This window comes from Oncorhynchus nerka, linkage group LG25 (genome assembly GCF_034236695.1).
Source record: "Oncorhynchus nerka isolate Pitt River linkage group LG25, Oner_Uvic_2.0, whole genome shotgun sequence".
Lineage (NCBI taxonomy): Eukaryota > Metazoa > Chordata > Actinopteri > Salmoniformes > Salmonidae > Oncorhynchus > Oncorhynchus nerka.
The window spans coordinates 2,392,866-2,406,445 of NC_088420.1; the positions used below are offsets into that span (position 1 = coordinate 2,392,866).

Here is a 13,580-nt window from a genome sequence, read left to right on the forward strand (position 1 = left end):
TAGAATATGATTGTGATGCGGCCCTTTTTTTTCTGACATTTTCTGGAAATATTTTTAGTACTTTTGTAATTTTGAATGACAAATAATTGTTTTATAGGACTGGCTTTTCATATTTTCAAACTGTTCTTCTAAACAATAAAGAGAAGGATTCCCTCATTTTTACACTTGGAACATTTGAGTTTGTAGCTTGTGATGAAAAGAGGGCACAGAGCTGAAAAAAGCCCCCAAGGTCATCTGTTATTATTCTGTGGTAGGCAGCTAGCTTCTGGAGACATGGAGTAAAAATATGGACCGCGCTCTACCAGCTGTAACACAGCTACAATAACTAGAATGTCTCTCAAAGTTTCTTTTGACGGAGTGTGCAGAATTCAACCGTAATATAAGGAGAAAGGAGAGGAATGTCAGTGACTTGTCTGTGTCCCAAATGGCACCCTATGGCTAGTAACCCTAGACTTTAGACCAGAGCCCTATTCCCTATGTAGTGCACTACTTTAGACCAGAACCCTATTCCCCTATGTAGTGCACTACTTTAGACCAGAGCCCTATTCCCTATGTAGTGCACTACTTTAGACCAGAGCCCTATTCCCTATGTAGTGCACTACTTTAGACCAGAGCCCTATTCCCTATATAGTGCACTATTTTAGACCAGAGCCCTATTCCCTATGTAGTGCACTACTTTAGACGAGAGCCCTATTCCCCTATGTAGTGCACTACTATAGACAAGAGCCCTATTCCCCTATGTAGTGCACTACTTTAGACCAGAGCCCTATTCCCCTATGTAGTGCACTACTTTAGACCAGAGCCCTATTCCCTATGTAGTGCACTACTTTAGACCAGAGCCCTATTCCCTATGTAGTGCACTACTTTAGACCAGAGCCCTATTCCCTATGTAGTGCACTACTTTAGACCAGAGCCCTATTCCCTATATAGTGCACTACTTTAGACCAGAGCCCTATTCCCTATGTAGTGCACTACTTTAGACCAGAGCCCTATTCCCCTATGTAGTGCACTACTTTAGACCAGAGCCCTATTCCCTATGTAGTGCACTACTTTAGACCAGAGCCCTATTCCCTATGTAGTGCACTACTTTAGACCAGAGCCCTATTCCCCTATGTAGTGCACTACTTTAGACCAGAGCCCTATTCCCTACATAGTGCACTACTTTAGACCAGAGCCCTATTCCCTACATAGTGCACTACTTTAGACCAGAGCCCCATCGAGTCAACGCCTGACTTCATCTGATCACTTATTAACTCTGTGTGTTTATGGGTTCCTTACAGGAAGCTGGCGGCAGACTTTTACACTGAACATCAGACAAAGTCTTTCTTCAAGTGAGTCCTTCCTGTGTAAATGATTAGCCTGTCTTCTCTCTGTGTGAGCAGAGCGGCCAAGGGGGCATGTTTCAAGGAGGCTCCAAGGGCCATTATTAGCAAGTCTCTCTATGTGAGGCTCCAAGGGCCATTATTAGCAGCCTCTCTATGTGAGGCTCCAAGGGCCATTATTAGCAAGTCTCTCTATGTGAGGCTCCAAGGGCCATTATTAGCAGTCTCTCTATGTGAGGCTCCAAGGGCCATTATTAGCAAGTCTCTCTATGTGAGGCTCCAAGGGCCATTATTAGCAAGTCTCTCTATGTGAGGCTCCAAGGGCCATTATTAGCAAGTCTCTCTATGTGAGGCTCCAAGGGCCATTATTAGCAGTCTCTCTATGTGAGGCTCCAAGGGCCATTATTAGCAGTCTCTCTATGTGAGGCTCCAAGGGCCATTATTAGCAAGTCTCTCTATGTGAGGCTCCAAGGGCCATTATTAGCAAGTCTCTCTATGTGAGGCTCCAATGGCCATTATTAGCAAGTCTCTCTATGTGAGGCTCCAAGGGCCATTATTAGCAAGTCTCTCTATGTGAGGCTCCAAGGGCCATTATTAGCAAGTCTCTCTATGTGAGGCTCCAAGGGCCATTATTAGCAAGTCTCTCTGTGACATTTATTGCGCTGACATTGTGGTGACATTTCAACAGTCTTGATAGTTACCTCCCGTAAATCAAGAGAATTAGAAGTAGTTTCACCTACACATTTTCAACTGAATAATTCATTATCTCAGATGGTGATCTGTAGTACTTTAACCTTAAAAAATGTGACCTTCAATTACATTTACATTTAAGTCATTTAGCAGACGCTCTTATCCAGAGCGACTTACAAATTGGTGCATTCACCTTATGACATCCAGTGGAGCAGCCACTTTACAATAGTGCATCTAAATCTTTTAAGGGGGGGTGAGAAGGATTACTTTATCCTATCCTAGGTATTCCTTAAAGAGGTGGGGTTTCAGGTGTCTCCGGAAGGTGGTGATTGACTCCGCTGTCCTGGCGTCGTTCCTCACCGTCTGAGTTACATATTCCTCACCGTCTGAGTAGAAATAGTTCATAAGTAGTTTATTGGAGATTCCATTAAAGGTTATGTTGCTGAAAGTGTTATTCTGACTGTTTTTATTGGAGTTTGCATAAAACAATGTTTCTTTTTAGCAACCTGGTGCAGTTTATGACCTCTGGCCCCGTGGTTGCCATGGAGCTGATGGGTGACGAGGCAGTGTCAGTGTGGAGAAGGATTCTAGGCCCCACTGACTCGGGCATAGCACGGAAAGAGGCCCCACCAAGCCTGAGAGCTCAGTTTGGCACAGATGGCACCAGAAACGCTGGACATGGGTCTGACTCACTGGCTTCAGCAGCAAGAGTAAGTCATTCTAGTAGTGAGAAGTACTGAGCCCTGGGGGACATCAGTAGTGAGACATTATAGAGGACCTTGTGCAGAGCCCAGGGGGACACAAGTAGTGAGAACAGGAGAGGACCTAGTACAGATACATTATAGAGACCTAGTACAGAGCCATGGGGAACACCAGTATTGAGACATTATAAAGGACCTAGTGCAGAGCCCTGGGGGACACCAGTAGTGAGACATTATAGAGGACCTAGTACCAAGCCCTGGGGGAAACCAGTGGTGAGACCTTATAGAGGACCTAGTACCAAGCCCTGGGGGACACCAGTAGTGAGACCTTATAGAGGACCTAGTACCAAGCCCTGGGGGACACCAGTAGTGAGTAATGCTTTGTTCTTCTGTTTAGGAGCTGGAGTTTTTCTTCCCATCCACAGCGGGCCATGGTCCCGCTAACACGGCCAATTGCACAGACTGTGCCTGTTGCGTCATCAAACCTCACGCTATATCAGAAGGTAAGTCAGCCATCCTTGTTTCACATGGAACCTAGCCTTACTCTCCACAAGTACATATTAATTTTCTCTAAACCACTATGACAAGTTTTCTTATATACTATACCCTTCAATTATACTTGCATTATGGCTATTTTCTGTCGTACTTTGAATACCTAAAATATAAAAACCATTCAGATAGAGGCCTAAAAGAGTACTTGGTTGAAGGAATGTAGCCAACAGTAACGTTGCCAATTTACAATTACTTTGCCAACTTAGTTTAACTCCTCTCAACAGCCTGTTATCCAGAGAAGTGACTTGGCCAGGCTGCTGGTATAAAATCCTTACCTGCCATTAAACCCTCTTATTTAACTGCTAGCCCCCTTCTTTTCTTACCCTGCTGTTGTTATACTTTGGTGGGTTTGCGTCGCGCACAGACCCAGCGCACATTGTAACCAACCTTCCCATTGTCCTGATCCCTTTTGGAGAGAGCGTACGGCTAGAACACTGACCTGTGAAATAAAAAATCCTCTGGTCTGACTGGGCTGGTGTTGAGTACTGACACATTGGACTGACTGAGCTGGTGTTGAGTACTGACACATTGGACTGACTGAGCTGGTGTTGAGTACTGACGCATTGGACTGACTGAGCTGGTGTTGAGTACTGACGCATTGGTCTGACTGAGCTGGTGTTGAGTACTGACACATTGGACTGACTGAGCTGGTGTTGAGTACTGACGCATTGGACTGACTGAGCTGGTGTTGAGTACTGACACATTGGACTGACTGAGCTGGTGTTGAGTACTGACACATTGGACTGACTGAGCTGGTGTTGAGTACTGACACATTGGACTGACTGAGCTGGTGTTGAGTACTGACGCATTGGACTGACTGAGCTGGTGTTGAGTACTGACACATTGGACTGACTGAGCTGGTGTTGAGTACTGACACATTGGACTGACTGAGATGGTGTTGAGTACTGACACATTGGACTGACTGAGATGGTGTTGAGTACTGACACATTGGACTGACTGAGCTGGTGTTGAGTACTGACGCATTGGACTGACTGAGCTGGTGTTGAGTACTGACACATTGGACTGACTGAGCTGGTGTTGAGTACTGACACATTGGACTGACTGAGCTGGTGTTGAGTACTGACGCATTGGACTGACTGAGCTGGTGTTGAGTACTGACGCATTGGACTGACTGAGATGGTGTTGAGTACTGACGCATTGGACTGACTGAGCTGGTGTTGAGTACTGACACATTGGACTGACTGAGCTGGTGTTGAGTACTGACACATTGGACTGACTGAGATGGTGTTGAGTACTGACACATTGGACTGACTGAGATGGTGTTGAGTACTGACACATTGGACTGACTGAGCTGGTGTTGAGTACTGACGCATTGGACTGACTGAGCTGGTGTTGAGTACTGACACATTGGACTGACTGAGCTGGTGTTGAGTACTGACACATTGGACTGACTGAGCTGGTGTTGAGTACTGACGCATTGGACTGACTGAGCTGGTGTTGAGTACTGACGCATTGGACTGACTGAGATGGTGTTGAGTACTGACACATTGGACTGACTGAGCTGGTGTTGAGTACTGACGCATTGGACTGACTGAGCTGGTGTTGAGTACTGACACATTGGACTGACTGAGCTGGTGTTGAGTACTGACACATTGGACTGACTGAGCTGGTGTTGAGTACTGACGCATTGGACTGACTGAGCTGGTGTTGAGTACTGACACATTGGACTGACTGAGCTGGTGTTGAGTACTGACACATTGGACTAAGCTATGGACTGACTGAGGAGAGAACTAGAGTATCTGATTAGATGTATAGTAGTCTGAATTTAGTGCCAAAACAACACAGGCAGACGGTTTACTGTTGACTGCGTTGAGCAGGTTGGACGTTGCTGTTGGAGAGGAATGCTCTGCTCTCTCTGTTTACGGATGTCTCTCTGATTCTGGTTGTTTCTGAAGGGCAGTGTTGTTTCTAAAGAGAGCTGTCAGTAATGTCCCATATGTACAGTCGTGGCCAAAAGTTTTGAGAATGACACAAATATTAATTTCTACAAAGTTTGCTGCTTCAATGTCTTTAGATATTTTTGTCAGATGTTACTATGGAATACTGAAGTATGATTACAAGCATTTCATAAGTGTCGAAGGCTTTTATTGACAATTACATGAAGTTGATACAGAGTCAATATTTGCAGAGTTGAACCTTCTTTTTCAAGACCGCTGCAATCCGCCCTGGCATGCTGTCAATTAACTTCTGGGCCACATCCTGACTGATGGCAGCCCATTCTTGCATAATCAATGCTTGGAGTTTGTCAGAATTCGTGGGGTTTTGTTTGTACACCCGCCTCTTGAGGATTGACCACAAGTTCTCAATGGGATTAAGGTCTGGGGAGTTTCCTGGCCATGGACCCAAAATATCAATGTTTTGTTACCTTAGGCACTTAGTTATCACTTTTGCCTTATGGCAAGGTGCTCCATCATGCTGGAAAAGGCATTGTTCGTCACCAAACTGTTCCTACATGGTTGGGAGAAGTTGATCTCGGGGATGTGTTGGTACCATTCTTTATCCATGGCTGTGTTCTTAGACAAAATTGTGAGTGAGCCCACTCCCTTGGCTGAGAAGCAACCCCACACATGAATGGTCTCAGGATGCTTTACCGTTGGCATGACACAGGACTGATGGTAGCGCTCACCTTGTCTTCTCCGGACAAGCTGCCCCAAACAATCGTAAAGGGGATTCATCAGAGAAAATTACTTTACCCCAGTCCTCAGCAGTCCAATCCCTGTACCTTTTGCAGAATATCAGTCTGTCTGTTTTTCCTGGAGAGAAGTGGCTTCTTTGCTGCCCTTCTTGACACCAGGCCATCCTCCAAAAGTCTTCGCCTCACTGTGCGTGCAGATGCACTCACACCTGCCTGCTGCCATTCCTGTGCAAGCTCTGTACTGGTGGTACCCCGATCCCGCAGCTGAATCAACTTTAGGAGACGGTCCTGGCACTTGCTGGACTTTCTTGGGCGCCCTGAAGCCTTCTTCACAACAATTGAACCGCTCTCCTTGAAGTTCTTGATGATCCGATAAATGGTTGATTTAGGTGCAATCTTACTGGCAGCAATATCCTTGCCTGTGAAGCCCTTTTTATGCAAAGCAATGATGGCGGCACGTGTTTCCTTGCAGGTAACCATGGTTGACAGAGGAAGAACAATGATTCCAAGCACCACCCCCCCCCCAATCAGCATGACAGAGTGATCTGTAGCCTTGTCCTCGTCAACACTCACACCTGTGTTAACGAGAGAATCACTGGTATGATGTCAGCTGGTCCTTTTGTGCCAGGGCTGAAATGCAGTGGAAATGTTTTTTGGGGGATTCAGTTCATTTGCATGGCAAAGAGGGACTTTGCAATTAATTGTAATTCATCTGATCACTCTTCATAACATTCTGGAGTATATGCAAATTGTCATCATACAAACTGAGGCAGCAGACTTTGTGTCATTCTCAAAACTTTTGGCCACGACTGTACAGTACCTCTGGGTGAGTCACTCAGGCCACAGGCTTCACCAGGGCCCGCCCCACTGAGCTCACAGTTTGACATAGTCTTAACACACAGATTCTGTCTGACAAACAATCCACACACGCGACACAGACACAGCTGCTTCCCCCTCAGGAGAATGAAAATACTTGGCATGGGCCTTCAGATCCTCAAAAAGTTATACAGCTGCACCATCGAGAGCATCTTGACTGGCTGCATCACCGCCTGGGTATATTACCAATACATCACATCCTGGACTTCAATGTCAGGTGGTGTCAGAGGATGGTCTGAACTACTGAGTCCCACAAAACACACACATTCACATACACAACACACACACATACCGACAACACAAACACTTTTTACTCTGTTCTTTATTTTATGCTTTACGCTATCCTGATGACTGGTCACTTTACCCTGCCGTCATGTACATATCTACCTCAAATACCTTATTATTATCTATCCTGATGTCACTTTACCCTGCCTTCATGTACATATCTACCTCTAATACCTTATTATTATCTATCCTGATGTCACTTTACCCTGCCTTTATGTACATATCTACCTCTAATACCTTATTATTATCTATCCTGATGACTGGTCACTTTACCCTGCCTTCATGTACATATCTACCTCAAATACCTTATTATTATCTATCCTGATGTCTAGTCACTTTACCCTGCCTTCATGTACATATCTACCTCTAATACCTTATTATTATCTATCCTGATGTCACTTTACCCTGCCTTCATGTACATATCTACCTCAAATACCTTATTATTATCTATCTTGATGTCTAGTCACTTTACCCTGCCTTCATGTACATATCTACCTCAAATACCTTATTATTATCTATCCTGATGCCTAGTCACTTTACCCTGCCTTCATGTACATATCTACCTCAAATACCTTATTATTATCTATCCTGATGCCTAGTCACTTTACCCTGCCTTCATGTACATATCTACCTCTAATACCTTATTATTATCTATCCTGATGCCTAGTCACTTTACCCTGCCTTCATGTACATATCTACCTCTAATACCTTATTATTATCTATCCTGATGTCACTTTACCCTGCCTTCATGTACATATCTACCTCAAATACCTTATGGTCTATCCTGATGCCTAGTCACTTTACCCTGCCTTCATGTACACATCTACCTCAAATACCTTATTATTATCTATCCTGATGTCTAGTCACTTTACCCTGCCTTCATGTACATATCTACCTCAAATACCTTATTATGATCTATCCTCCACATTGATCTGATACTTCCTGTATATAGCTCCACATTGATCTGGTACTTCCTGTATATAGCTCCACATTGATCTGCTACTTCCTGTATATAGCGCCACGTTGATCTGGTACTTCCTGTATATAGCTCCACATAGATCTGGTACTGATACTTCCTGTATATAGCTCCACATTGATCTGGTACTTCCTGTATATAGCTGCACATTGATCTGATACTTCCTGTATATAGCTCCACGTTCATCTGGTACTTCCTGTATATAGCTCCACATTGATCTGGTACTGATACTTCCTGTATATAGCTCCACATTGATCTGGTACTTCCTGTATATAGCTCCACATTGATCTGGTACTCCCTGTATATAGCTCCACATTGATCTGGTACTTCCTGTATATAGCTGCACATTGATCTGATACTTCCTGTATATAGCTCCACGTTCATCTGGTACTTCCTGTATATAGCTCCACATTGATCTGGTACTCCCTGTATATAGCTCCACATTGATCTGGTACTGATGCTTCCTGTATATAGCTCCACGTTGATCTGGTACTTCCTGTATATAGCTCCACATTGATCTGGTACTGATGCTTCCTGTATATAGCTCCACGTTGATCTGGTACTCCCTGTATATAGCTCCACATTGATCTGGTACTCCCTGTATATAGCTCCACATTGATCTGGTACTTCCTGTATATAGCTCCACATTGATCTGGTACTTCCTGTTTATAGCTCCACATTGATCTGGTACTTCCTGTTTATAGCTCCACATTGATCTGGTACTTCCTGTATATAGCTCCACATTGATCTGGTACTTCCTGTATATAGCGCCACGTTGATCTGGTACTTCCTGTATATAGCTCCACATAGATCTGGTACTTCCTGTATATAGCTGCACATTGATCTGATACTTCCTGTATATAGCTCCATGTTCATCTGGTACTTCCTGTATATAGCTCCACATTGATCTGGTACTGATACTTCCTGTATATAGCTCCACATTGATCTGGTACTTCCTGTATATAGCTGCACATTGATCTGATACTTCCTGTATATAGCTCCACGTTCATCTGGTACTTCCTGTATATAGCTCCACATTGATCTGGTACTGATACTTCCTGTATATAGCTCCACATTGATCTGGTACTTCCTGTATATAGCTCCACATTGATCTGGTACTCCCTGTATATAGCTCCACATTGATCTGGTACTTCCTGTATATAGCTGCACATTGATCTGATACTTCCTGTATATAGCTCCACGTTCATCTGGTACTTCCTGTATATAGCTCCACATTGATCTGGTACTGATACTTCCTGTATATAGCTCCACATTGATCTGGTACTCCCTGTATATAGCTCCACATTGATCTGGTACTGATGCTTCCTGTATATAGCTCCACGTTGATCTGGTACTTCCTGTATATAGCTCCACATTGATCTGGTACTGATACTTCCTGTATATAGCTCCACATTGATCTGGTACTCCCTGTATATAGCTCCACATTGATCTGGTACTGATGCTTCCTGTATATAGCTCCACGTTGATCTGGTACTTCCTGTATATAGCTCCACATTGATCTGGTACTGATGCTTCCTGTATATAGCTCCACGTTGATCTGGTACTCCCTGTATATAGCTCCACATTGATCTGGTACTCCCTGTATATAGCTCCACATTGATCTGGTACTTCCTGTATATAGCTCCACATTGATCTGGTACTTCCTGTTTATAGCTCCACATTGATCTGGTACTTCCTGTTTATAGCTCCACATTGATCTGGTACTTCCTGTATATAGCTCCACATTGATCTGGTACTTCCTGTTTATAGCTCCACATTGATATGGTACTGGTACTTCCTGTATATAGCTCCACATTGATCTGGTACTTCCTGTTTATAGCTCCACATTGATATGGTACTGATACTTCCTGTATATAGCTCCACATTGATCTGGTACTTCCTGTATATAGCTCCACATTGATCTGGTACTCCCTGTTTATAGCTCCACATTGATCTGGTACTTCCTGTATATAGCTCCACATTGATCTGGTACTCCCTGTATATAGCTCCACATTGATCTGGTACTTCCTGTATATAGCTCCACATTGATCTGGTACTTCCTGTATATAGCTCCACATTGATCTGGTACTCCCTGTTTATAGCTCCATTCTTGTGTATTTGATACCTCTTGTGTTACTATTTTTATTATTCTATATATTTTTTTAACTCATCATGGTTGGGAAGTGCTCATGATCAAGCATTTCACGGTTAAGTCTACACCCATTATATACACCGAACCTGCTGCACACACTCTACCTACACAATCCCACTACGTCGACTAAAGGGGATTATATACACCGAACCTGCTGCACACACTCTACCTACACAATCCCACTACGTGGACTAAATGGGATTATATACACCGAACCTGCTGCACACACTCTACCTACACAATCCCACTACGTCGACTAAATGGGATTATATACACCGAACCTGCTGCACACACTCTACCTACACAATCCCACTACGTGGACTAAATGGGATTATATACACCGAACCTGCTGCACACACTCTACCTACACAATCCCACTACGTGGACTAAATGGGATTATATACACCGAACCTGCTGCACACACTCTACCTACACAATCCCACTACGTGGACTGGACTAAATGGGATTATATACACCGAACCTGCTGCACACACTCTACCTACACAATCCCACTACGTGGACTAAATGGGATTATATACACCGAACCTGCTGCACACACTCTACCTACACAATCCCACTACGTGGACTAAATGGGATTATATACACCGAACCTGCTGCACACACTCTACCTACACAATCCCACTACGTGGACTAAATGGGATTATATACACCGAACCTGCTGCACACACTCTACCTACACAATCCCACTACGTGGACTAAATGGGATTATATACACCGAACCTGCTGCACACACTCTACCTACACAATCCCACTACGTGGACTAAATGGGATTATATACACCGAACCTGCTGCACACACTCTACCTACACAATCCCACTACGTGGACTAAATGGGATTATATACACCGAACCTGCTGCACACACTCTACCTACACAATCCCACTACGTGGACTAAATGGGATTATATACACCGAACCTGCTGCACACACTCTACCTACACAATCCCACTACGTGGACTAAATGGGATTATATACACCGAACCTGCTGCACACACTCTACCTACACAATCCCACTACGTGGACTAAATGGGATTATATACACCGAACCTGCTGCACACACTCTACCTACAATCCCACTACGTGGACTAAATGGGATTATATACACCGAACCTGCTGCACACACTCTACCTACACAATCCCACTACGTGGACTAAATGGGATTATATACACGAACCTGCTGCACACACTCTACCTACACAATCCCACTACGTGGACTAAATGGGATTATATACACCGAACCTGCTGCACACACTCTACCTACACAATCCCACTACGTGGACTAAATGGGATTATATACACCGAACCTGCTGCACACACTCTACCTACACAATCCCACTACGTGGACTAAATGGGATTATATACACCGAACCTGCTGCACACACTCTACCTACACAATCCCACTACGTGGACTAAATGGGATTATATACACCGAACCTGCTGCACACACTCTACCTACACAATCCCACTACGTGGACTAAATGGGATTATATACACCGAACCTGCTGCACACACTCTACCTACACAATCCCACACGTGGACTAAATGGGATTATATACACCGAACCTGCTGCACACACTCTACCTACACAATCCCACTACGTGGACTAAATGGGATTATATACACCGAACCTGCTGCACACACTCTACCTACACAATCCCACTACGTGGACTAAATGGGATTATATACACCGAACCTGCTGCACACACTCTACCTACACAATCCCACTACGTGGACTAAATGGGATTATATACACCGAACCTGCTGCACACACTCTACCTACACAATCCCACTACGTGGACTAAATGGGATTATATACACCGAACCTGCTGCACACACTCTACCTACACAATCCCACTACGTGGACTAAATGGGATTATATACACCGAACCTGCTGCACACACTCTACCTACACAATCCCACTACGTGGACTAAATGGGATTATATACACCGAACCTGCTGCACACACTCTACCTACACAATCCCACTACGTGGACTAAATGGGATTATATACACCGAACCTGCTGCACACACTCTACCTACACAATCCCACCACGTGGACTAAATGGGATTATATACACCGAACCTGCTGCACACACTCTACCTACACAATCCCACTACGTGGACTAAATGGGATTATATACACCGAACCTGCTGCACACACTCTACCTACACAATCCACTACGTGGACTAAATGGGATTATATACACCGAACCTGCTGCACACACTCTACCTACACAATCCCACTACGTGGACTAAATGGGATTATATACACCGAACCTGCTGCACACACTCTACCTACACAATCCCACTACGTGGACTAAATGGGATTATATACACCGAACCTGCTGCACACACTCTACCTACACAATCCCACTACGTGGACTAAATGGGATTATATACACCGAACCTGCTGCACACACTCTACCTACACAATCCCACTACGTGGACTAAATGGGATTATATACACCGAACCTGCTGCACACACTCTACCTACACAATCCCACTACGTGGACTAAATGGGATTATATACACCGAACCTGCTGCACACACTCCAATACAGATCAAACCAAACAAGGTACTAAAATAAAACCCTGGCAGAGTCACACACTGCTAATTCCCAGAGGATCAGAGCCCCTCAACCTGCAGATTCCATTTAGATTCAACAGTCAGAGATGTGGAGCGTGATAGTTTACAGCAGCAGTTGGAGCCTCCCCGCTAACAGCTCGTAACGGGGATGACAGAGGAGCTGTAGGTTTAGTCATGTGATCAAGGGTTTTAGTATTTACTATAAAACATTTATGAAAAGTAAAGTCGAACAAAAAAAAATGATGGAGGTGGATATGTATAGGGAGAAGGAGACAGGGATACTGGAGTGATGGAGGTAGATATGTATATGGGGAAGGAGACAGGGATACTGGAGTGATGGAGGTAGATATGTATAGGGAGAAGGAGACAGGGATACTGGAGTGGAGGTAGATATGTATATGGGGAAGGAGACAGGGATACTGGAGTGATGGAGGTAGATATGTATAGGGAGAAGGTGACAGGGATACTGGAGTGATGGAGGTAGATATGTATAGGGAGAAGGAGACAGGGATACTGGAGTGATGGAGGTAGATATGTATAGGGAGAAGGAGACAGGGATACTGGAGTGATGGAGGTAGATATGTATAGGGGTAAGGAGACAGGGATACTGGAGTGATGGAGGTAGATATGTATAGGGAGAAGGAGACAGGGATACTGGAGTGATGGAGGTAGATATGTATAGGGAGAAGGAGAAAGGGATACTGGAGTGATGGAGGTAGATATGTATAGGGAGAAGGTGACAGGGATACTGGAGTGATGGAGGTA

At 44.4% G+C, this 13,580-nt stretch overlaps 1 protein-coding gene across 5 annotated transcripts in view; it reads left to right on the forward strand.

The window, feature by feature from the left end:
- nme7 (NME/NM23 family member 7) overlaps window positions 1–13,580 on the forward strand; it is a 241,436-nt gene that overhangs the window by 59,452 nt on the left and 168,404 nt on the right. For 4 of the 5 annotated variants that reach the window (XM_065009467.1, XM_065009469.1, XM_065009471.1 and 1 more), the window contains 3 exons: window positions 1,281–1,331; window positions 2,515–2,722; window positions 3,111–3,216. In XM_065009467.1, coding sequence (XP_064865539.1) covers window positions 1,281–1,331; window positions 2,515–2,722; window positions 3,111–3,216 — 365 coding nt within the window. The remainder of the gene's footprint in view (window positions 1–1,280; window positions 1,332–2,514; window positions 2,723–3,110; window positions 3,217–13,580) is intronic. The other variant, XM_065009468.1, reaches the window with a different exon arrangement.